This window comes from Pinus tabuliformis, chromosome 6 (assembly GCF_031772625.1).
Source record: "Pinus tabuliformis cultivar Carrire ecotype Pingquan chromosome 6, CPIR1, whole genome shotgun sequence".
NCBI lineage: Eukaryota > Viridiplantae > Streptophyta > Pinopsida > Pinales > Pinaceae > Pinus > Pinus tabuliformis.
In genome coordinates this window covers 856,418,903-856,445,468 of record NC_142292.1, presented here as the reverse complement: position 1 = coordinate 856,445,468, position 26,566 = coordinate 856,418,903, and the positions used below count along the sequence as shown (strand labels likewise).

Here is a 26,566-nt window from a genome sequence, read left to right as displayed (position 1 = left end):
AAGCAAAGGTAAAGCGCTAATGCGCGGTATTTATCATACAAAGGAAAAGGCTCCCAGACACGGGTCCCTAGTTCTAGCCCCCCTGGTCGTATACGGAAATTTACAAAAGGGGTTGTAATAAGGGGCCTAAAGGGGAAATTAAAAGTGCTTGCCTGTTTTGTTTGTTTTTAGTGTTTAAAGACCCGCGACCGTGGTGCTCCAATAGTGCCCTGTAGCGATTTAAATGGGTGGATGGGCTAGTAGTTGTACTAATTAATAGAGTAGGAGGGAGTGCATAAATGACAGTTGGGAGGCCTCTATGGAGACTTAATGCCTCGGCATGGAGTCTCACTCCTTTGCATAGCGCATCACTACTCAGAAACACCCCATCTCTTCTCCACTGATCAACTCACCCATGTAGTAAAGGTAGAATTGACATAAGTCAGTTGAGCAACAGTGAACCGCCTCAAGCAGCCGAAAAGAGCAAGACGACAGCAGGCACATGGCCTAATTAGGGGCCTCCATTGGAACAGCAAGGGGACACCTCCTCCTTCATCTCTCCATTTTCTTTCTCTATTCATTAATTTATGTTTATTTCCAAGAAGGGATTCAATCCCGATTGTAATCTTTTTGGGGGCAAAAAAGCCTAACACTAACCAAGACAGCTAGTCTAGCGTGACAGCTGGGGCTCAGGCTCAGATATTTTGTAGACTATAATTCCAGCTCCCCCTCCTCTTATAAATAGGGGGAAGCAATATTATACTAGAGTTTCGTAATTTCTCACCCACGAGGGCTGAGCTCTATGAGACCAATTTGGCTCATAACTCTTTAAGTGAATGAGTGCTATCTAAGATTGTATTGCTTTAATCATGCAGATATGTCAGACTATCACAGAAATGGTGGTGATTCCTCCTTCTTAGCATTATAATATGTTTGTCCTCGTGTTAATTCCATTCTGTTTATATTCTTCTCTGAATTCATGTGATTATTATTGTTAGAAATATCTCAAGACCTCCTCATAGACTCGCTGGTATCAATATGTTATGCATGTGCCTGTAGTTCCTCGCATATCCATTTGTATAGACATTGTTAATTCTAGTGCCTGTCTGGATTATTGAAATCATATCTTTAACAACTGTTCTTCATGAACCACAACACCCAACCTTTCTTCTTCCCATTATATATGCTTCTGACTCAGATAAGTATTGGAATTCTTAGAGTTGCAAGCTCTATGTGTTATGCATAAGGTTCTTGATACTGTCATTACGGGATTTTTGAGGTATAAAATGGGTCTCCTAAGGAAATATAAAAGAATAGTAGAAATAATAAGATAAGACTAGATTACATCATCAAATTTTAGAGGGAAAATGGCAAAAACTATTTTTTCAACTCATATTTTCAACTTATCTCCCTATGGGTTTACTAAAATATCGAGCGGAGACACTCATTGGATGCAGAATTTGATTCCTCATCCAAGGAGTACCCAAGTTCCATACTTTCGATGGACCCTGCTACATGAAAAATGAGAATACATAAAAAGAAAAATAAATAAATAAATAAATGTGATTGCAATCACGTTTTTTCATGTATTTCTCATTTTTTGTGTAGTAGGGTACATCGAAAGTATGCAACATGGGTGCTCCGTGGATGAGGAATTAAGTTTTGCATCCAAAGAGTACTCCCACTTGAAATTTGATTAAAACCTTAGGGAGATAAGTTGAAAATACGAGTTGAAAAAGTAGTTTTATTATTATTATCTTTTTTAATCTTTTTACTTCTTAACTCCAAAAACGGTGAATCATCCCCCATGGTTGACCTCATCATCTTGAATCCTATTGGTTCTTATAAAGTTTATTTTGGTTGTACATTTTTCTTAGTAGGTCCATTTTAGACCTCAAAACTCCCCTAATGAAGCTCCCTATGATGAGTTACTCTTCCTCCTCATCCTCTATCATTTACCCAACAAAGCTTATTAGGTTGTAATCCCCTTTGAAGTAAGCGGTCTTCGTTATTCTATGTGATACTTCTAGGAATTGTGTGTGTGAGGGAATACCTTAAGTACATAACTCATACCTTTGGAGGAATGAACCAAGCCCCCTCATACCATTTTCACTTGACAATTGGAGTGCTGCAACCCCCTCACATATAACCTTACAAGCACTCCTCTATTTAAGATTTCCTAGGCACTGGTCTACAATCAACCCATAGGTTGTCTCTAAGGATCTTTCCTTGTCTCTTGCTATAGGTGCAATATTTAGCCATAACATTCTCTACTAGTCGAAATTCATGGGTAACACTTATTTGTACGATTTTTAAGTAACTGGGTATGGGATAAAGCTTCTCCGCCCAACCGTAAATTGGCATGCACTGAGATTTCATCTTTTTGGCAGCCTAGTCACCCCCGAGCTAGGTTCCAAGGCATGAGGAGACCAGTTAAAGGACTAGGAGCCTTAGAGATGTTACACAATTCCCTTCTTTGTCTGTATCGAATCTTCACCTTCGACTTTATTCAACGCATGTGATCTCTTCGTTCTACACTTCTTTTGAAAACATACTATTCTCAACATTGCTTGAACTCTTCATCTCCTACCAATGAGCAATGCTTTTCTCCTAATCCCCCCCTCTCATGTCTCTGATTAGAGTATTTTGTGTTGTTCAAGCTCTACATTTTGGTGGTTAGAGTCCAACCTAGTCCTACATCTTTTGGACCAATCAATATTGCTCCAACTATCCTTTGTCTTATGATTTTTGTGGTGTTTGGTAAAGTAATCACACATCAGTCTTGTAGACAGATGATCCCTATGCCATTTTGCCTTTTCCCCTTGCTTTCTATCCGTCCTAAGCAACATGTCCACCTCAGCCTTGGAACCCATCTCCATAACTTAGCTAGCTTACAATATTTTAAATTTAGCGGGAAATGTAACTGGGCTATTACAAAATCCAATAGAATATCACCAAACTTAGAAAATATGCAATTGAACACATATATTTGTATTAAAATTAGGCATTGCATCAACCACCTCTAAATATTAAAAAGAAATAAACTTGGTTGAAGTGCATTCCTCTATTTCTATAAATTAAAAGTAACAATTAACTAGGTACTCCATGTTCCCTCTTAGTCATTTTATTAAACAGTTGACAACATTGTATGAATTTTGTCTCTGCGCCTTATATCTAACCCATGGAGGCCCAATGCTATAAATTTTCTCTGATACCACTTTGTAGTGTCCCCGACTTCCTGTTGGGCGACGCTACGCGTCCACAATTTTTTTTTCCCATAAATCACCATGTTCCTGGAAAATTATAATTAACTAATCATTAAGTACCATTTTCCACATACATATACTTTACATTGCGCACAACATATATTGCATACCACAACGAAAACATAAGGCACTTATATGAGCACACATTTTAGCATGATTACATAGTTGAGCCATTTATAAAATTATGTGAATCTCTAGCTAGGGTTACAATCCATATCCCACAAATTATAAGGTTCAACATACACATACAAAGGCAAGATACACAAATACTAGAACTTCCCATCATAGGTTTTACCATCAGAGTGTATAAAAACATGCAAAGACACCCATAAATCATTTCAAAGCATATAGCACATGGCATCCCTAAGAATATAAGTATACGCAACATAATTATCAAATAATAATAGGAAATTAACCATGAAACCCTCTAATAAGGGTTTCCGTCTATTTTAGCTCAATAATATCAATCATAAGTAGATAAAGTGATACAATTAAATATGAGGTACTTATCTGTATAAAAGAGACTGACTAGCTATGAGCTCTCCATCTACCTCCCAGTTGTACACCATGTGGCTCATAATCTCAGCCACAGGTCACCCGCGAGCTGAGGTGACAACTCCATAGACAATAATAATGAAAACATCCACTCACACATAGTCGAGGTGCCAACCCAATCGTCACAATGCTCCAGGGCTCCAAGGATCCTCTAGGCTAGTTGTCGAGGTGTCAACCCAACAATCGTGCTGCTCTAGGGCTCCAAGCACCCTTCAAGCCATGAACCAACACCAAGTTCCCACCAAAACCCCATGGCCTCGAAGCCATAAATAGGCCAAACAAACCCTCATAGTATAAAGCTCCCTGAGCCAACATAAGGGCTCACATTATAAACAAGATGCATCCATACAACACGATTAACTGAATAACCATGTCTCAACCAGTCCACAGTCCAATCCCTTAGGACTCACTGGCCATCAGACACCAAGACTATATTTCCCCTCATCCTACCATAACTGGTTGAATTTCTGAATTACAGGCAAAACATAACCATTTATAACTACATGGCACTAACTATTCAAGTGGCACTTGCTCGAGCCATGTGGGCCCCAGGGCACACTTTTCACCCAAAGGTTCCCAAATTTTGCCTTTTTGTCTGGAGTTGCACCCCCCATACTCTTTTTGTGGAGTGGGCTCCACAACTAGCCTTAGTTTATTATTACTATAATATTTTATTACATTAATTACAATTCAGGCTCTAAGGCCTCACAACTTTAACAGGGTTATAAATATCTTGGCACACTGGCACTGCAATTATTTAATATATATGTGGACACACAAGCCACCTTGTATAATTCCAACTTCCAACCAATAATCCAATTCATTCAGCTCACCATCCTACATAGCAATGTACATTCATTTACAACATCGTAAACAAACATTTAATTACATCATGAATGGAGGGGGTATTACAGGATTGGAGAAGGTTTTAAAAATCCATTTACCAACAATTCCCCACATTTCAATTCACCACCTCTATTGGCACAATGATCAACTTCATGATTATTATCCCTTAAGATGCGCTTAAAGCTCATCTTAAGGAAATCATGTAAGATCTTCCTGATATGATTAAGGAGGTTATCCAGATGTTGCTTCTTTAAATATTGTTCCTTTAATCAAATATTAAAATATTAAAAGGGAGTCCCCAACAATCATGTGAGACGAGCATATTAAGATAATATTATAGACATTGACTAGTTTGGATTAAGCATTCTAGACTTTTAGTTAGCATCACGCAAAGTTTATTTCATGTCTTTTTATCTCTCTAACATTTTCTTTGGTTAATTATATGTTTAAGTAAATTTCTTATTATATACTTTAATTTTTAATATGTGTGTGTGTGTGTGTGTGTGTGGGCCGGGGGGGAATTTTGGGTATCATGTGAATTTAGGATTCGATTTTCTATTTGTTAGATGTATTATACTTATTTTGGGCAAAATGTTCAATGTCCAATGGTATTAAATAAATGGAATTACTTGTATTAGCATATTTACAACGAAACTTATTACTTTCTAATAGATAAAAGTTAATTTGAACATGGAATATGTAGTTACTTATTTTCTAAATATCAAGAGTTCTTTATTTTAAATATTTTCAAAAATCATGGTTATATCTAATTTATTTTAAGAAGAATGAATAAATTTTGTAGAATCTTCAATAGAGAAAAGAAAAGTTGAGGCTAAGCAAATTCATGACAAATACCTTCATAATATATCTATTAGAATTTTTTACTAGATATTTTTTCCTATTTTTTACTATAATTTTTTTCTTTCCATGTTGGTTGATTATAATTTTTGATATAAAGTATACATAGAAGTCATTTTACTATTTTTCTTTATGTTTCCTTTCATAAAATAATCTCTTTTATTGGTTTCCATTAAATCTCTTTTGCAAATTATTGGTGAGAAAGTAGACAAAGGTGACATACTAGATATTGAAAAGAAAAAGTAAGAACTATTTATCAAATAACTTGCTAAATTAGCACATTAATTTTGTTCTCATGTTTAGACTAATTTGAATTACTCGTAAACTCTTGTATATATTATTACTTGAAATGAATACACTTAAATAATTTTCATTGAGAGGGAATCAATGCACACTAGGTAGGGGTTCCATAGTGCATGCACACTAGAAAATGGAAACGCACTTTCCTTTATTAGCGAGTAACCTAAAATCAAAGTGGTATACTCTAAAATAGAGTGAGAGTGTAAAATAGGGTTGAATAAATATAAGTGGAGTAAAAAATAAGTTAGAATTGAAGTGTAGACTCCCACACAACTCCTAACTTAGAAATAACAAGGAACCTCCAAAGAAAGCACTGAAAGTCAAAGCATAAGGTTTGTAGGTAAGTGGATAAGGTTATGAAAAAGGTAGTCTCCCAAAATAAGAGAGGGAATGTGCTTTAGTGATTAGGGGCCTTAGGGATAGGGTAATCCACAATAATGGTGAGGAAATCACTATGTCATTGCTAAGTGATTTCACAGTCATTGCTACATGTCATCCTTCGTGTCACCCTCTATAAAAATAAACTCACTAGAAATAGAAAAATGTGAAAAATAGAAAATGATCCAAAATAGTAGGGAATGTCTAGTAGTGATAGAAAAATGGTCACATATACCTCTAATAATGTTTAGAATAGGATCAAATTGTTGGAACCTATGTTCCTATTGGTTCATTAGACCTCTAAAGCTTTTGGAGATAGACAATTGAAGGATTGACTAATATGATAAAGTATTACCTCATTGTCATGTATTGTGATGTTCTGATCATAATGCAGTGTGCTTAAGTGTCGTAATGGCATCTTTAGACAACACTCGTCATCTTGGAGTGTGATTACTCTTCTATTTATTTCTTTTAGATTCTTTATATGTTATGGATTCAGATTCATCCACAACATGGTATTGGAGCTGTTGGTTTTGACCTAGCCCAATTGTCTTCAGTTCATGCTAAGTTAGATCTTATAGTGATTGACCCTAGACTTAATGATTTTTTGATTGAGACCTATTTGAACAATTCAAATATATTAAAATTTTGATGATGGCTTCTAAGATTGATTCACTCATTTTGAATGGATAGAATTATGTTATTTGGGCACCAAACATGGAAGCACTACTAAAGAGCAAAGGGCTCTAGTAATATACAAATATTACCATTCCATATTTGAAGGAATGACCAAAAAAAGTTTTCATTAAACGTGTAGAATGTTATTCCATATTTGAAGATGACCAAATAAAATTTTTATTAAACATGTTTCTTTAAACAAAGATGTAATTTACAATAAATTAGAAAATGTCTTAAATTTGCTTTGTCTTAAGTTTCCATATTTAATTACTATTATGCTGCCATTAAATTTATTTATAATTTTAATTTAAAAATATAAATATAAAATCATTTTAAAACCATTTTGTATTTCTTTTATTTTAAAGTTGATATATATATTTCCAATTTTTAGTATAACTTTGTAATGTTATTTAACATTAATTTTACAAAATCCGAAGCACATCACCCTACAATAATAGTAAAAAAGGTTTGAACGATACATCTTACCTTTGCATACAAATAATATTGTTCAGTACAAATTTGTAAATGAAGCGGTTACAATTGTAAATCGCCCGCCTTTCATATTGATACATATTATGTACACCTATAACTACAACACAGGAGGTTGCCATCAAAGTAGGTTTCAGGGAGATCCTCTGAGAACCACGATATCGAAACTAAAAATAGCCCAATCACAGAATTCTGTGTTTCGCCATTCCTCTGCATTTCACCTTTGTTGGAAGTTCAGTACCTTGATGCAGAAAGCAAAGATAAATGCAAAGAAAACAGAAAACCCCACCAGGACTCCGCCGACTACACCCAAGAAATCATGCTTGTATCCGAAGTAATCCTCCACGAATTTATTCAGTGGTTTTGGTCCCTCGCCCACTACGTCTATCAGGGTTGTAACGTCGCCATACTGTGAGGCAATGAGGCCATAGACAGTCCAGGCAACTGGGCATATCCAGTAGTACCAAATCCACCATTTGGGGATTCTCTGCATATCCGTTCAAAAACCCTTTAGGAAAAACTCATTATCTCAAGGAATTGGTCATAACCAAGTTATCATGTGGATATATTAAATAAGAGAAAGAAGCTTGCATACCGGTTTAGGAATGAAGAATCCTGAAAAGAGATTGAAAAGAGAATAGAACGCTGCAGCTACTATTGAGGCCACTTGGTGGTTCGGAGTAATGGAGACTGCCATCATTCCATAATAGGTGAAGTAGAGAAATGTCAAGTAGTTCAGGAAAAAGAACCAGCCAAATTTGTTAGCTGTCCACTCGAACTGAACCATACTGTAAACGATAAGACTGTACATAACTGTCTGGATGAAGATGTAAGGAAGCTCAATCACCACCTGTTAAAAAAACATCAAACATTAAATATGTAAATAGAAATCCTATCCAATTATAATAATGTAATAAGTGACAAAAACTCATATAAATAGAAGGAGAATTGTATAGTTGCCAGATTCCAGCTTGATGGTGTTAACATAGTGGAACTCAGGTAGGACCTTTCAAGACCTTCCCAAACCAGGAAAATGCCCATCCAGAAAGCCCAAGGGTACCCTCAGCACCAGGCAATGCTAATACGAGCTAGTGCGATGATGCGGGCATATTGACCCTAGGATTTGAACCCTCAAGCTTACTTTTGGACGGGCAATGCTACAGGGCCCATACTGTGTTCGGGCAATTTTTGGCACATGGAGTGTTTGAATGTCCAGAATAAAAGGAAGCAATGATATAGGATTAACCTGAGCGAGAGCATAGGGCAATGCAGAGTACATTCCTGCAGCCCTTTCTCTGTAGAACACAGTTCTCTCTACTGCAACCACAGGCTGCACAGTTGAACAATTGTTGACTCCTAAGAATATAACTGCGCCATATAAAGCCCCGGCAACGATAAAGAGATCATTGCTGCTGTCCCTGATATGCAGTAATCTACTCGTTAGTATCTGAGAGAGAGTCTACGTCATACAAAATGAGAGCATCAAACATTTTGCTGATTTGTCTATCCAAACAAAATATTTTGGGAGTAATAAGTCTTACAAAGTTAAATCTCAAGTACATACCGCTTTGTGCCGACTTTCCAAAAGATCGTTCCAAAGAGCAAAGCACAGGTAAGTGTGAAGAAGTATCTAACAGCATTATAATCGGGACTTCGCCAGTAAGTCCACCACTGCTTCCACAGACAGGACGTGAACTGTCCGAAGAATGATTGAGAGTACTGGGTAGCAAAGTATAGATCTTTCGCTCCCGGAGATGGAGTGTTGAGCTCTTTAACCAATGCTCTATTCCGCCTTCATGTCCAAGAAAAAGGATGAAATGTTAGAATGTGAAGTGGATACCTTTCTATCTTGTAGACTTTTAGTGCTAGCTATTATAAGCACAAGGATTCAAGTGCACTGTGCCAAGACATTGACAACTTTAATGCTTACCTGTGGAGGGAAGAGTTTTTGTAATGTTCTGCAAAGTCTATCCCCAGACGATGTTCGGCAGCAATAGAGCTAACTTCCAACATCCATGTAGCTGGGTTGTATTTTTCTTGGATCTTTGGTACCCCTGGAATACCCTGCAGTTTGTCATGGTGAAAGTAAGAAAATTAACTCACATTCAGGCAATAAATTAGCAGTTCTCTGTTCAAAGCATCCTTTTTCTAATGACTAGTCACAGGACTCTTGGCAAGTGGTTACCTCAAAGTATTCAACAATCTTGTGAGAATTCCGGCCCAACGGCCCGAAGTAAATGACTTGCCCTCCTCTTTTCATCAACAATAGCTGAAATCATTATAGTAAGTCAGAAATCAACACCACTCTGAAATAAACAATATATGTTATCATAGAAGCCAGACGTTGCTTTACCTCATCAAAAGCTTCAAAGATGTCAATACTGGGCTGATGAATGGTACATACAACTGTCCTTCCAGTATCCACTGTATTACGAACAGTTCGCATAACAATTGCAGCTGCTCTGGCATCCAAACCAGAAGTGGGTTCATCCATGAAAATTATAGAAGGATTTGCAACAAGCTCAACAGCAATTGTTAGCCTTTTCCTTTGTTCGGTTGACAATCCAGTCACACTGGGCAGGCCTACCAGTGCATCCCTTAAATTGTCTAATTCCACAAGTTCCATGACCTCATCAACAAAGGCCTGCAAATTGGATTCTTTTGCAAGTCAGCAACATGACGATTTTGCACCGTGTCGAATAAGAGAAATTAATTAGTTTTGTAGACTTACAACTTTGGTTTCTTTGTCAACATCCTTCGGAAGACGGAGAAATGCCGAATATAACAGCGATTCCCGGACAGTGACCTGTGGAGAATGTATGTCATTCTGCTCACAGTAACCGGAAATCCGAGCAAAGGTTTCCTGCTTTTTGGGAAATCCAGATATCCGGATATCACCCTCAATATACCCTCCAGTCTTCCTTCCAGCTAAGACATCCATGAGAGTTGTCTTCCCTGCACCACTGACCCCCATCAATGCCGTAAGAACACCCGGTCTGAATGCACCTGTAACATCTCGCAGCAATTGAAGTCTATCTTCAGTCACTCCTTGTTCCCTCATTTCCTGCAGACAAATCCAGGATTAGTCAGCCAAACCCTTCAAGTAAGAGAATCCACAAAAATTGCCAACATTAGTCTCGTGGCTCAAGTTGCATACAGGGGGCATGTCAACGAAGTATTTGACATTTTCAAAAGACATGGCTAGTGGTTGAAATGGAAGAATCATTCCTCGCTTTGGATCAACTCCTGTTGCATCCTCTAAAGCCGACTCATTTTTGCCCGCTATATTAGCTGATCGGATGCTCATTTGTCTGATCTGCATTTCGACTGCATAACCATTGAAAAAATTGTTATAAAACTGAAAATCACGGAATTCATCTACTCTTTAATCCGTTTACAATTCAATATGTTCAACAAAATCTGAGAAGGAGATGGTTAACAGTTTTCTTACAAGTATTGTTGGCATCTGCAGAAGACAGAGAACGTGAGAAAGATCCTCTTCTTGACCTCGATGGTCTTGTAATGAGCCCTTCTTCTGTACCATTCTGTTGGGATTGCATTTCTTCATAAGCTTCTTCAGAAATGACAGCTTGAGGTTTCCCGAGAGCTACACATAAACAAACTCCATGTCATTTCATATCGGAAAAGATTTCATAAAATAGAGATAAACAGAAAGAGAATCACAGGTATGTGTGCAGTTAAGCAACTCACGATTTAGATATGCAAGAGCCATATTAAACAGCACATTGAAGAGTAATGAAAATCCCAACAAAGCACCGGCTCCTATCCAATACCAATATCCTTGTGTAAAGATGTTACGACGCTTCAGCGCAGTAAGGCCTAGATTCGTGGTGTTGCCTGCATTCTGAAGGCCAGCATGGTTCCATGAAACTAGTCAATGTGATGTATGGTTGTATAAAACCTCTTCATAGTTAAAAATTCATTGGTTCTGTAGAATTTCAGAGTCCTTAGTGGATTAAAAGGGTTGAAATCTTACAATCTTCCATCTAGGCGCAAGCATCTCATTCACAGAGATTGCATTCTCTGCATACATCAAAGGGGAGCACCAGTAGCCCCATATCCACCATTTTGGGATGCTATCTGCATTTGAAATCCATAAAGCTGTTAATTTGATTGTAAACTGATGCTTCATTGCGAGAAGACTAAAATCCTATTATATGATTAGAGTGACATAGTAACTTGTTTAACCTTCTGGTCTTGTATCAGTTCTTCATTAGGCTCTTAGAAAGATTTTATGTCCATGAGTTAGAAAGGCAAAAAAAAAAATACTAACCTCTAGGAAGAATGAATCCTCCAAGCATGAAGATGATAAGAAGAGATAAGGATCCTCCAGTATTAGCTATGACCATTGTTCTGCAAACTCCTGCTATAAGGCGGAACAGGGATGAAGCCATCTGATGAACTAGGAAGATGAGAAGAAATTGTCCAAAAAACCTGCAAGGAAAATCGACTGGTGTCAGCTAGAAGGAAAGAATGAACGAGTATTACTGAGAATTATGCTTCCATTACTGAGAATGTAGACATTCCTGATAAACAAATGATTCATTGATGGTACCTGCTAGCTTCTGGGGTAAACCCGATGGTATAGTAAGTCATCACCACCCAAATACCGGCTTCCAACAATGACATCGGAATTCTCAGTATAAAAGTAGGAATAGTGAAAGCCCATGCAGGGTAGAAGAGAAGATCCCGCTGCTTGAAGAACACAGGGAGCCTGAAAATTGTCAAGGACAATTCTGCAAATCCATTGAACATGTTGGTCATGAGGCTGAAAAAGAGCGCTCCAAGGTACAGATTTGCATCACTTGAGGTTTTATGGTGCATTTCAGTCCTCAAGAATACAGTGGCTCCAATCAAGGCAACAATCATAATCTGCAAAGAGAAATCGTTCCAGTAAGATATCCTTTAACCTTGTGCTGAAGATTCTTATCTAAGATTAACATTTTGAAATAACGCATCAGTTATCTCAAATCAGACAAAATTATAGTCTGAAGCATCTCACCTGTACAGTCTTAAAGATATAAACAAAGGAATTCCGCTTGACAAGAAGCCATTCTTTTGCAAAACAGGCCTTGAAGATCTCTATTTTTGGGACAGGATTCCTATTGAACACCAACGCTGCTCTGTGACTTCTGTTCTTAGCATAAGGGACCGATAACTCGTTTTGCAAATCCAAACCTACATTAAACTGCTTGAATCTGAATACAAATTCCTTGACAGGGACATAGCGATAAGGCCGCCTTTTGTCTGCCCAGTATTGCTCTTGATCCTTCTTAGATGTAACCTGTAACCATGGGATATTGGCGAGGTAATGTAAGTCTAATGTACGATTAGAATTAGAAAGCACCGATTTGATGAAAGAAATAAATATTTTGAAATTTTATAACCTGAATACCTCTTGTAGGAAGTCTGCGGTGCCTTTTCTTTCAGGACATTTGAAACCACAGCTTTCAAAAAATTCCAGCACATTCTCCCTAGGTCCATGGTAGACAATCTGCCCCTCTGATAAGAGTATTATGTCATCAAAGAGATCAAATGTTTCTGGCGCTGGCTGCAACAGAGACATGAGAATTGTTGCATCCATGAGATGGGTAAACTGCTGTAGGCATTTAACTATCTGATACGTGGTCGAGCTGTCAAGTCCTGTCGAGATCTCGTCCATGAAGAGAGTCTTGGTAGGTCCAACAATCATCTCCCCTGCAAAATGAACATTTTATGTATTATCTTGAAACTGTAGTGAGTTTTGTGAATATATATATATATATACACATCTCTGGTTTGATCAGAAGAATTTTCAATATAATTAGCAGGCATACCAGTTGTGACACGCTTCTTTTGTCCACCAGAGATTCCTCTTTGCATGTCATCACCAACTATTGTATCTCCACAAATATCTAAGCCCAGAATCTGTTCAGGCACACAGATATTAAAGCGATGAATCTCTCCATGTCCTCTGTTACCTATTCATCTACCTAAAGCTTTAAATTATAGCCAGATTGGGTTCGGAATGCATTTATCAGTACCTTGAGGATGTAGTCAGTTTGAAGGTTACTCTCCACACCTTCCATTGCTGTTGCCTGTAAAACACAAGCAACCATACAGTTTAAGAACCAAATTGACCGTAACAAAAACAGTGCATAGTAACTCATTAGAATAAGCTTTCCTCGGAGGATGTAAAGTGGCACAATGCTTACTTTCATGAATAGATCAATTTCTGCCTCTGGAAAAATCCCGGCTTGCTTCTCTCTCCTAGCAAGTTCCGCAAGCAGCGCTACATAAAAAATTTGTCAACAAACGAGCCATTCAATATAAAAGACACCTTGAGATTGTGATACAGAGCACTAGTTAACAAGTTGAAACATAAATCACTATAATGGATCGAAATTCCCTTAGAACGCCTACCGTATCTGTCACCAACACCCTGACATCTAGCAGAGAAATCAATTGTTTCTCTAACTGTCATTTCTCCAACGTGCAAGTCTTGCTGGCTTATGTAAGCAGATGTTTTCTGAGGAACAAACTCATTGAGTCTATGCCCGTTGTAAGTAATCTCTCCCCTCACCTGATCATCCAAAAATGGTTAAGTCAGTACCTTGTTCTATTGATAAAACATTATATAGCATATCTGCACAATGCTGATTGCTGAGTGAGGATAGGAAAAGGATTTAACCTTTAAACCAGGGTCCAATTTTCCAGCCAAAGCTAGTAGCAATGATGTCTTTCCAGACCCAGGGGGACCCAATAACAAAGCCATTCTGCATAATCAGTGCAAAAATATGGTGTAAGCATTTATACTTGTTCCGAGAAAGACCTTTCAGGACCAACCCTTGCATCTAAGGCCAGAAGAGTCAACACCTTTCAGGGTCCAGGGAGATTTAATATATAAAAACACTAATTGCATTACAATTTGGAATTTGATTATAAATGAAATGTTCCACAGAACGAGAATATTACCGGGATGGTTTGAGGATTCCGCTAACGTTTTTCAGAATTGTAAGATTTGCCTTCTTGCTGAGTGACAGTCCAGTCATGCCTATCAAGGATTCCACCGAGTTTATAACACTATTCCATAGTGTAGGAAGAGCTCTGTTACCCACGTAACACTCTGCATCAACTGTCAAGTGTTCGAATCGGACTTCTACCGTTGGAAGTTGGATACCAACTCTGCAAAAAATGTCAAAACAGTATATATGTGAGGTTTGCATTGCAAAAGCTTTAATTAAAGGTCTCATATCAAATAACCATATGAGCTATTGCTAACTTGGGAATTACAATAGGAAATTCAGAACTTTTTTTTTGTGGGCGTCAAAACTCACAGACACAAACTCACCTGTCAATACGATTTCTGAGCTTCGTCAAGAACCTCTCATTATCTTCTTCTGCCACCTTAAAGATACGTTCAATGAAGGCCTGTTTCTCCAACAATCCGAGCTTCCGAACATCCACTTCAGTGTGAACCATCTTGTCATTTTTATTATTGTTGGTATTTGTCTGAGTGTCCAGTACAAAAGTTTGCATAATACTGGTCCTCAGCCTATCATAAGTAGGCAGCTTCTCAAGAGCTGCCCATCTGAGAGCTTCTTCGTCATCATCTATCCTCTGTCTCTGTGACCGAGTGCTGGATCTAGCGAATAGATCTTCAACTCCCCAACTCGATCTGCTGCCACTCCTCATACTCCAACTCATATTTCTGCTCGTCCTCTTGCCAGGCTCCCACGTTTTCTCCACTCCATCCATGCTTGATTCCTCTTAAGACCAACAATGCACAACTTCCTCGTGCAAATTGAGCAACTAGAAGACACAAATTTGAGAATTAGAACGCTATTTCCAAAGTTATGACACAAGAGATTATGGGTTTCGAGTTTGTTGGATGAAGGGTATAAAGATAACAGGTTCAAATTAGAGTCTGGAAACTGAAACAGAGGGACTATGAAAATCCAACCATTAAAACGACCATGGCAGTGATAATTATCCAAGCAGTAGCTGGCTGGTTATTAATAACTATTCAAGAAACTGAACTGGACCAAATTTACACTAATGAAACTCCAACCTCTAAGCCAAGCTCTTAAGTGTGGAGCCTCTGATGCAATAAAGATCCCAAGCACCCACCCGCGTTACCTTGGCGTGACGCAGGAATTATGAAGAGGAAGGAGAGGCAAATAGAGTTTATATAGTGATCACAGGATATCCGTAGCAGGCAGTGGCATGAATATCCATGTGTAAAGGTTTGTCAGGTTAAGAAACGGAGAATCGGCGGGGGCTGGCTTACCAACCCGTGGTGTCCACCGACTCTCCAAGACCATACCAGCATCTTTGACTGACCTCGTCATCTTCTCATGGCGGATATGCTCCTTTTGACTGGGTCGGATACTCGAATCAGAGTGATCAGTGATTTTTTGCTCTGCATATCTAATCATGGTTTCTACATTTTCACAAAATTTGTGGCGCTTTTTGACGCGGTATGCAGTCAGTTATTTATAATATTATATGGCTAACACGCTGAACCTTCCTTTAAATTTTAAAATTGAAATTTTCAGCGTGACTGATAGCGATGTAAAGAGTGGTTCCAAGACTTTAACGTGAATTCAACTGATCGACCACTACAAGAGGAAAAGGAAAATGGATTAGGTGTAGCCATGGCTTATTTGGGTATGCAGCAGTTGATAAAGGCCGGCCACTCTCAAATGGATGGCGATAGTATAGCGACGTAGCTTTTTAGTTCCTCTAAATGGGCGTCTTTACTAATCCCATGGTTATATTTCAATTATAAATACATAATAAAATGAAAACGGAAATTTTTTATTCAAAATAATTATAGGTTATTTTATTTTTATATATAACTATTTTAAAAATAATGACGAGGATGAAATTAATCGATGCTAATTGAAGAGGTATTTACTCCAACTACTAAACCTAGCTGCCCCAACCAACCAATTCTACCTAATTTTTTTAATGAATGGTTACTTGTTAATTCTGTTTTGTCAAATTCAAACCCTGAAACACGAGTAGAATTAATATAAATAACTCTTATAGACCATGGTGGATGGTTTCTAGGAAGCTCATACTTATTTACAACTTATTTTCTTCAAAATTGCTATATTTTTAAATAATTATATTTTGAAAAATAATAACCTTTTTTGTTATATTAATGATGACAAATATAACTCCTGGTTATTAATATAATTCCTTTAAAAAAACACACGCACATATTAATTTAAAACCTATGTATTAATTTTTATTTATTAAATAAATAAATAAAAATAATAAAAAATAAATTTAAGTTTTAAATATTTTAAAAATATATGTTTTTGTATTATATTTTTTCATTTTAATTTACAATAATGATGATTATGATTAGCGTTCACTAAGAGAAATGTTGTCTATCGAATCTCAAAAAAATAAAAACAATCTATTGTTGAGTTGAGGCTTCTGTGATCCATATCAAGTTTATGAGAAAATTCTTCGGCGTAAACCACATGATCTTACATTTGTCCACCCATTTCGAACCAACTAGTGTGGTTCATCGTCACGACAAGTTGAAGAATAGAGCAAGTTAAATAGTTAGAACACGACCTCCAACCGATATATTTGACTAGGCAACTGCTAAATTGACCAACTAACAGCTAATCTTGACTTGGAAACGGCTAGCAGGATAGGACCAAGGAAAAGGAGAACAATGTGATATACCTATTGTGATTAACCCCAGGTAAGGTAATTTTAAATTACCAATCAGTTAATCAAACCTGCGTAAAAGTAATTTTAAATTACATATCAGTTACAACTAATTCTTGGCATTGGTTAAAGGGATCAGCGAGCACCCTAACAGGGCAGAGAGGAACAGGCAGAGAGAAGAATTCCAGGAGAGAGCAGACAGAGAAAGAGGTTAAGTCTGGTAGAGACCAGATAACCTGAGAAAGAGATTAAGTCTGGTAGAGACCTAGATAACCTGAGAAAGAGGTTAAGTCTGGTAGAGACCAGATAACCTGAGAAAGAGGTTAAGTCTGGTAGAGACCAGATAACCCAGCACAGGAGTGCATGTGTCTTGTTGAGGGCTGTAGGCCTGCAAGACTGCTCGGGGGGAGAATCCAGTGTGAAGTGGATCTCAAGGTTGGGAGGATAAGAGCAAAATCATTGCAGGTGAATCCCTGAAGAAGGCACGACGGTAGCAGATTGCCAGGTATGCATTTCTAAAGAGCTCTGACTTGAGTAACAGATGAAGATAGCATACAGAAAGGTCCAGGTATTTATGTTTCTTTATCTGGTTATTCGATGCTACAGTTATCTATTGATCCTTTTAGACATTAAACAATGATAGTTGTAGCGGTTATATATGGTTAATGCATATAGTCTATCCTGCAGAACTAGTTTTCGTGATTAAATTCTTCGCTGTAGAAACTAGAGTGTTTAAAGGAAATGCCAGATTAAGACTAAACCCTGTAGCGGTTAAGAGACCGCAGACTACATTAATGAATAGTAATGTATGAATGCATGTATGGAACCATTGGCTACGAACGTAGTCAAATAACCCGTCTCAGAAAGTTACAGTTCTTAAATAATAAAAAGAAACAGTCATGAAATGGTGCTCAGACGGGTGTCATTACTGTATGAGTCACAAAGATACTTCATGGAAACCATAGTGAAGGGCCGAGGGCCTTTAATAAACAATAACATTGTGAAAGTAAAAGTATTCGGAACGGCCGTGAGGGTTATGCTCACAGTTAAAACCCAGCGGAACGTTTAACCATAGAAAATATCACATAGCTGTACAAGATGAGTATTAACGTTACATGCAGAACATTGATATGAATTTAACATGATATAGAAACTGTGGAAATTAAACAATATGCCTTTACCAGGCTTAGATATCACGGGTCACAAGTATATAACCCTGTGTGTGGCGAAAAGGGTTCGACTTGCATTCATTAATTCGAATGCAAGCCTTAACCCTACAGCCGCATTAAAGAGGACATGAAATATGGTAATGAACTCGAATACTAAACCTGAACCATATGGTAGCTCGACTACTGATGCATATTAAATATAGCTACTTATAAAAGACTGGAGCGTCTTGCCGTATAGAATAACTTCAAACTAAAGAGTCGACAATCATACCAAGTTCGAAACAGAACAAATCCTTTACTGTGGTAAGCCCATAGGGCATTAACTTCATACGCATGACCATATTAAACTGTGGTAACAGACAGTTGGGTAACCCCGTGGAATATCACTAGCGTATGAATGAGAACATTAAATTGAACATCAAATAAACAGAAGCTGCATAGATATAGTCGGCAGTGTAATAACAAAATCAACGTTAATCCATTAAGAGGCCGTAGCCGAGCATAAGATGTTCAATACACAGGTAAACTATTCACAATATTTGCTTCAGGAGCCCGATAAGGGACTATAGCCCAATAGAAAGGCGTAACAGAAACAGTAACATAAGGGTTCTATTAAACATGCAAAATACTTGAATATATGAACTCTGAATTAACTGTATCAATTCGAAACAGAGATTTGAACTCAGTTCCAAGTACCCATTTACACAGATTTACAAATGGCTTGTAGCCGTAAACAAACATAGCTAAACCCTCAGGGTTTCACGAGATACAGGTCCGGCATGGGGAGAGGCCGCCTGTAAATCGCAACCAGGGCTTGAACAATAATATCCAGACCTGAGAACACATGAATAACAAGACATAAGTCTCGTTTCGGCCTGTGGAGACCTCCATTCCACTTAACAACAGACACCCTCTACATGACAACGCTTACAAGAATGATGACTCACCCGGAATGACCGTGGACCAGCACACTCTCCTTGCAGGCAGTAGAAGCTGTAAAGTCCAAACCCTCCTGCACAGAAAATACACCATCGTTAACTGGAATAGAGGAAAGCAAAGGATCAATGAGCTACATAATAAATTGTCAAAGTGCAGGACTGTAAACCTGTATACTATTGCTATGGACAGAGAGGTTCATACCCGAGAGAGAGTGGCAGAACTGGTGCGGTGCGGAGGAAGTTCTGCTGAGCTGAGGTTCGCTCTGGACGCAAATGAACTGAGGCCGAAGAACCTGGTGGCTTATATGATTCCGGCCAAACCCTTGAACCAATTTGAGCCCTACGATTAGATGGAGTGATCGCCATCGTTCGTATGAGCGGGAAGGCTGGCGAGAAAACCATAGATGTACAACCCTCTGAACGTTCACATGGCAATCACATGGCTTCTTTCCACCTGGCCCCAGGATGGATGAGCTGGATTAACATCCGCTTACCACCTAGTGCCGTGTTAAATGAACAAGTATTCAATACATTAAGGTTGTTGCATAAGTGCTGGAGCGAGTAAGGTGTAACGTAACTATACAGGCGTGAAAACCAATATGTTGGTAAGTCATAACCTGTTAATACAAAGTGAAATAAGTTTTGCGCATGAATTATAATCTTATACCATGGTGCCGATTCCCTTGTGGTCACGGTGGGAAGTGACTTGTAGGGGTTAGGTAACAACAAATTTTTTTATTTATGGTATAAGTTAGAATGTGGTCGTGACAATGTGGTATCAGAGCCAAAGGTTGCAATACTGGTGCCTTTGGGAATTGGTAAGCGGAAAGGATATTGAAGTACACCATCAGTAGGCATTAACTCAGGTATGAGTTTAATCATACGCATATTCATTTATGTCGTACACTACTTTCGGCATGACAGGTGTGATTCATGTTTATAACTTCTTTGAGAAGTAGGTGATAAGTTGTTGCATAACTACGTTCATAACGTTGGATTCCTGATGAGGATAAAAGACAATGAACTTTTGTCGCACTTAAGAACAATATTGAACACTCAGTGAGGAAGTGACGATCAACTACCAACTTTTGATTTGCACATATGGCAATAACAACAATGCATATATTGAACTAGATTGAAATTACAATGAACGAAACTTAATAGGCCAGTGCATGAATATAACCAGGGGGAACATCCTTGAATAGGATGAAAAATTGTTTTAAAAAGAACATTAGAAGAACCCCTTTAGATATTGAAAACATGCAATGAGTCAAGTAGCGAGACTTGATTGTCATAACTAACTTTTGATTCGGTCTTGTCATGGATGCATGAAGACGATTGGTAGTTGAGATTGGTTAGTGCTGTATGACTAACCCATAGAACTTATATGCATTAATTAAATTGAACTAAGATTGTTACAGTTCGTAACCAAGTGAAGGTTGATTGATGTCGCATGCATGAAATGTGTGTATGAAGATTTTATTTTTGTTACTCTCTCGGTGCTATAGTCCAGTGGTGCACGAGAAGAGTTCTTAATTTTATTCACCATGAGAATGCATGATGAATAGTATATGCTTATGTCTTAATAGATTTAATGATGATTACCCTCTAATCAAGTGAAATCCATTAGCATGGTATGTGTTTATCATTACTTGTTGAGAGATAAAAACCATTGGAGCCTTAATGATGGTTGAATTTATCTCTACCATGGGAATGATGGATTTCTTATGCATGTTGCTTTCCAGTGAGAACTTAATTGGAGAGGCATGTTCGGTGGGTAACGTTTCTAGGATCCATTCATGGTATAATTACATATGATAATTACTCATAAATAGACTACCTGTGTTAACACAGTTGTCGGTAAATTCTAACTACCTTCCCCAGCTATAGATGCTTCCAAAGGAAAAGGAAGCAAGGAGAAGGAAGAAGACCGTGCTGTAGGGACAGACGGAGATGGGAAAAGAAATCGCTAAGCCTGGTGATGACCAGATAGAGCAAGCTTGGGTATCAGAATCTTGCAGAAAACTCTAAGTCTGGAAATGACTAGATAGTGCTTGATGTGCATGTGAGTATTCCCTTGACCATGCTTAAGGAGTTGGAAAATGATAACTATAGTGTATTGATGTTAATGATTTTCGTAATGCTTCCTTGAAGTCATTGTTCTGAAATGGACACATAGTACTGTTATGATAGTTGTTGCATCTAGCATCAAGTGGTAACTCTGGTGCGTGTGTGACACTTAGGGGATTATGCTTCTAATCGCATAAAGTAGAGCCATTGCTTTCGGTAAGGGTGGTTTAACTTGTTAGTTATGCATGTTGATCCAAGGATAAGATAAGTGTCTTGTCCACTTTCTTGAAGAACACATATGAATGTTTTACATGATTTCTTAGTAGAGAAAGTATTTGAATGCATGCAATAAAAGAATGGTTCTTTTATAGATTTTCTTGGTAAAGAAAATGGGATAAGGCATGCAATTAAAGATTGACTGTTTATATGCTTCTTAGTAAAAAGAATAGGTAGTTCCTCCTAGTCGGACTACATGTGAGTCTTGTGAGAGAAATGTTTGTCTCTCGTTGTTTTTCTTGGAATAAAATCCTTGCTGAATATGGCCGAGGTATTTTCTGGAGAAAAGAGGATGAGGTATATAAATGTCCTGAGGACATAGCATGGAAGGTGGCCAAGTTTGCTTGAATTAAAATATGTATCTTTATTTGATAAAAGCTTCTTGGAAAATATATATATATATATATATATATGCTAATTGCATTATGATTCTGGTTGGTTTATAAGCTCTAGTGATATGACTATGCATTACATGCATGATAAAAGATAACTAAGAATGTGCTTCTAGGCACAAAGATATTTATCCCTAAATTCTTGAGGAAAGAATATATTACATATATACATAAATATAGCTTCCTCCTAAGAGTATGCATACTTCATGTATGAAGATGCATGAGAATTTTTCTTGGAAATAAAAGTAAAGGTTCTTCCCTTAAAGACACATTAGAATAGTGTTCATACAAGAACCAAAATCCTTACTTGTTTCATGAAAAGAACTATGTGCATTGAAGTAAGGTAATTGTGTTAGAAGAACACATGTTGCATATTGGTAGCTATTTTGACTTTGGAATTATTGTGTACTTAGAGAAAGAGGTCATGCTAGCTTCCTTGAAATTAATAATCTCTTGGGGAGATTGTCGTGTTGGATGAGCTGTGTTGATTGCTTGATTTGGATACATAAAGGATAATTAATCCTTGTTTTTGTATCTTGATTTTTATGCCTAAAGGTAGATACCTTTAATAATTTCTGGAAAGGGAATCTTGAGAAACCCTCATATCTGAAGATAGAGAAATGAGGATTAAAATGACTTCCTTTAAGAAAGAGGTATGTGGTTTGTCGTATGAAATGATGGTGGTCTTCTAGTGAAGGGAATAAGTGTTGCATACATTAAAGAAGGGCTTATAGGATAAGCAATAGTATGCACAAAGAATAGTCATTGTGACGTAAGAGTTATGTTCTTATGTTCTTATATGTTAGAAATTATGTTTAATTACACTAACAATGCATGACTAAAGCTAGCCATAGTAAACGTAAGATAATACTCCATTAATGATGATTTGAATTGGAACAACAGACTATGGCAAAATTGGGAATGATGAGAGTATTAACTCAACTGTTGTTGACATTTATACATTAATGAGTATTTGCATATGCTTTATACATGACAATATGGTATGCATGAACATTCTTGGAAATGGAATACGTGTTAACTGATGCATATTTGTAACTAATGTTGCTGATGGAATTAAGTAGTGGTAGCTTAATGGCAACAAGAAAACTCATCACATAAATTGCTGCAATATGAAATGCAATTATAAATGAGAAAGAATGATGTTATATGATATGCATGAATTGTGTTATTTGGAAAATTTGCATGCATACAACATGTATGATGGCTAAGTTTCCCATCAATCTTGATGTTGTGGACCCATGACGAGGGATAAGTGTAAATGCATGGTGTACATGCATGTTTATTTTGTAATGATAATGATTATATGGTTCATTGTGTAATTACTTTGGGAAAGAGTAATAAAAGAGAAATTTAACATGCCTTGGGTTGATGACAGTTACCTGCCTGGAGGGGTTGATGGTACTTGTCTGCCCGGATTGTGAAAGGCTGGAATGCCTTGGGTTGATGACAGTTACCTGCCTGGAGGGGTTGATGGTACTTGTCTGCCCGGATTGTGAAAGGCTGGAATGCCTTGGGTTGATGACAGTTACCTGCCTGGAGGGGTTGATGGTACTTGTCTGCCCGGATTGTGAAAGGCTGGAATGCCTTGGGTTGATGACAGTTACCTGCCTGGAGGGGTTGATGGTACTTGTCTGCCCGGATTGTGAAAGGCTGGAATGCCTTGGGTTGATGACAGTTACCTGCCTGGAGGGGTTGATGGTACTTGTCTGCCGGATTGTGAAAGGCTGGAATGCCTTGGGTTGATGGCAGCTACCTGCCCGGAAGGGTTGATGGTACTTGTCCGCCTAGATTTACTCTCCTTGGAATTCTTGAGCTGGTTGTCCAGTGGAATTCCATGTTAGACCTGGTAAGGTCTCTATCAAAGAAACTATCTGGATGTGAAAATGACTCGGTTTGGTTGTGGAAACCAGTTCCCATGGATTGGGAATTCTTTAGCCTATTATGGTGCTCATAGCTAAAGAAATGAACGAATCAGCTATATGATAAGTTGATGATGAATTCTATATAAGGAGTTATTGGAAATGTTAATTCCTTTGTTGTATTACTAATCTTGTGGAAGTCTTAGTAGGGGCTAAGACCATTTTCAAATAATGCAGTGCTTGACTGTTTTGATGATTAGAGAGCTAGGTGCTCTTTTGGTACTTCTTGAAGTACTTTACAGATGTCTTTAGTGAGAATTCATTCAGTGTACACGTGAGCAGTGATTTATCATTTGATGATTAGTGTTAGTACTCTTTAAGTACTTGTAAAAGTACTGTGATTTAGAGAGCATCTAATATTGCACAATTGATTGCTAGTCAAAGTGTCTCATTTGACTCAAAATATAGTGACTAATGTGGTTGAATTTGTTAGTCATATATTGCAGGAACTACTTACCATGGAAGGGTGAAGAATTGTCCAACCTTTATTAACAGGCTTACATGGAAGTATTCATGATTTTCAAGCATAAGATGGTAAGTTATGGTAAGTTGACACAGAGAATTGTTTATTATGAATGAATAAGGGCCAGGTGGTGGCGATTAGAAGTTGCATATTTTTGCAGTTACGAATGATTATGACTATTGATGCTTATAACTAATGATATTTCTTAAGACTATATCATTACTATTTTATTTGTCGTCTTTTCTTGGAATGAAATCTTTGATTTCAAAGAGAAAGGATCACATTTTGTGTGGATTAGATGGTAATACCACGAGTAAAATATCAAGTTCCAACGAAAGATGAACACCGAGGACGGTGTTCCTGTTAAGGGGGGGAGTATGTGATATACCTATTGTGATTAACCCCAGGTAAGGTAATTTTAAATTACCAATCAGTTAATCAAACCTGCGTAAAAGTAATTTTAAATTACATATCAGTTACAACTAATTCTTGGCATTGGTTAAAGGGATCAGCGAGCACCCTAACAGGGCAGAGAGGAACAGGCAGAGAGAAGAATTCCAGGAGAGAGCAGACAGAGAAAGAGGTTAAGTCTGGTAGAGACCAGATAACCTGAGAAAGAGGTTAAGTCTGGTAGAGACCAGATAACCTGAGAAAGAGGTTAAGTCTGGTAGAGACCAGATAACCTGAGAAAGAGGTTAAGTCTGGTAGAGACCAGATAACCCAGCACAGGAGTGCATGTGTCTTGTTGAGGGCTGTAGGCCTGCAAGACTGCTCGGGGGGAGAATCCAGTGTGAAGTGGATCTCAAGGTTGGGAGGATAAGAGCAAAATCATTGCAGGTGAATCCCTGAAGAAGGCACGACGGTAGCAGATTGCCAGGTATGCATTTCTAAAGAGCTCTGACTTGAGTAACAGATGAAGATAGCATACAGACAGGTCCAGGTATTTATGTTTCTTTATCTGGTTATTAGATGCTACAGTTATCTATTGATCCTTTTAGACATTAAACAATGATAGTTGTAGCGGTTATATATGGTTAATGCATATAGTCTATCCTGCAGAACTAGTTTTCGTGATTAAATTCTTCGCTGTAGAAACTAGAGTGTTTAAAGAAAATGCCAGATTAAGACTAAACCCTGAAGCGGTTAAGAGACCGCAGACTACATTAATGAATAGTAATGTATGAATGCATGTATGGAACCATTGGCTACGAACGTAGTCAAATAACCCGTCTCAGAAAGTTACAGTTCTTAAATAATAAAAAGAAACAGTCATGAAACGGTGCTCAGACGGGTGTCATTACTGTATGAGTCACAAAGATACTTCATGGAAACCATAGTGAAGGGCCGAGGGCCTTTAATAAACAATAACATTGTGAAAGTAAAAGTATTCGGAACGGCCGTGAGGGTTATGCTCACAGTTAAAACCCAGCGGAACGTTTAACCATAGAAAATATCACATAGCTGTACAAGATGAGTATTAACGTTACATGCAGAACATTGATATGAATTTATCATGATATAGAAACTGTGGAAATTAAACAATATGCCTTTACCAGGCTTAGGTATCACGGGTCACAAGTATATAACCCTGTGTGTGGCGAAAAGGGTTCGACTTGCATTCATTAATTCGAATGCAAGCCTTAACCCTACAGCCGCATTAAAGAGGACATGAAATTTGGTAATGAACTCGAATACTAAACCTGAACCATATGGTAGCTCGACTACTGATGCATATTAAATATAGCTACTTATAAAAGACTGGAGCGTCTTGCTGTATAGAATAACTTCAAACTAAAGAGTCGACAATCATACCAAGTTCGAAACAGAACAAATCCTTTACTGTGGTAAGCCCATAGGGCATTAACTTCATACGCATGACCATATTAAACTGTGGTAACAGACAGTTGGGTAACCCCGTGGAATATCACTAGCGTATGAATGAGAACATTAAATTGAACATCAAATAAACAGAAGCTGCATAGATATAGTCGGCAGTGTAATAACAAAATCAACGTTAATCCATTAAGAGGCCGTAGCCGAGCATAAGATGTTCAATACACAGGTAAACTATTCACAATATTTGCTTCAGGAGCCCGATAAGGGACTATAGCCCAATAGAAAGGCGTAACAGAAACAGTAACATAAGGGTTCTATTAAACATGCAAAATACTTGAATATATGAACTCTGAATTAGCTGTATCAATTCGAATCAGAGATTCGAACTCAGTTCCAAGTAACCATTTACACAGATTTACAAATGGCTTGTAGCCGTAAAC

General features: G+C 37.7%; 2 protein-coding genes across 2 annotated transcripts; both read right to left on the bottom strand.

The window, feature by feature from the left end:
* Positions 1-7,332: 7,332 nt before the first annotated feature.
* Positions 7,333-15,727, bottom strand: LOC149261588 (ABC transporter G family member 35-like). The gene is made up of 23 exons (XM_089422395.1): positions 14,701-15,727; positions 14,325-14,534; positions 14,041-14,125; positions 13,773-13,932; positions 13,565-13,641; positions 13,394-13,447; positions 13,187-13,277; positions 12,766-13,067; positions 12,373-12,654; positions 11,926-12,242; positions 11,644-11,804; positions 11,347-11,450; positions 11,061-11,214; positions 10,801-10,956; positions 10,507-10,676; positions 10,081-10,413; positions 9,703-9,993; positions 9,535-9,618; positions 9,280-9,413; positions 8,914-9,141; positions 8,596-8,767; positions 7,945-8,199; positions 7,333-7,836 (listed from the first exon to the last, which is right to left on the bottom strand). Exons 1-23 carry the CDS (start codon positions 15,105-15,107, stop codon positions 7,567-7,569), a joined length of 4,497 nt encoding a protein of 1,498 aa, XP_089278521.1. The 5' UTR covers positions 15,108-15,727; the 3' UTR covers positions 7,333-7,566.
* Positions 15,728-18,845: 3,118 nt separating this feature from the next.
* Positions 18,846-19,515, bottom strand: LOC149261587 (uncharacterized). Its single transcript, XM_089369821.1, has 3 exons — positions 19,352-19,515; positions 19,159-19,223; positions 18,846-19,045 (listed from the first exon to the last, which is right to left on the bottom strand). The coding sequence occupies exons 1-3, from the start codon at positions 19,513-19,515 to the stop codon at positions 18,963-18,965; spliced, it is 312 nt and encodes a 103-aa protein (XP_089225947.1). The 3' UTR covers positions 18,846-18,962.
* Between the last annotated feature and the right edge of the window lie 7,051 nt (positions 19,516-26,566).

What these genes read in the sequence shown, in the direction of transcription:
- LOC149261587 (XM_089369821.1), bottom strand. Translation starts at nt 19,515, where the DNA reads ATGGCGATCACTCCATCTAATCGTAGGGCTCAAATTGGTTCAAGGGTT. An exon ending in GTTCTGCCACTCTCTCTCGG is followed by an intron (nt 19,224 to 19,351) that starts GTATGAACCTCT and finishes TTTTCTGTGCAG; the next exon opens with GAGGGTTTGGACTTTACAGC. An exon ending in CTGGTCCACGGTCATTCCGG is followed by an intron (nt 19,046 to 19,158) that starts GTGAGTCATCAT and finishes ATGTGTTCTCAG; the next exon opens with GTCTGGATATTATTGTTCAA.
- LOC149261588 (XM_089422395.1), bottom strand. Translation starts at nt 15,107, where the DNA reads ATGGATGGAGTGGAGAAAACGTGGGAGCCTGGCAAGAGGACGAGCAGA. An exon ending in TTGACAAAGAAACCAAAGTT is followed by an intron (nt 9,994 to 10,080) that starts GTAAGTCTACAA and finishes TCCAATTTGCAG; the next exon opens with GCCTTTGTTGATGAGGTCAT. An exon ending in AGATTGTTGAATACTTTGAG is followed by an intron (nt 9,414 to 9,534) that starts GTAACCACTTGC and finishes GACAAACTGCAG; the next exon opens with GGTATTCCAGGGGTACCAAA.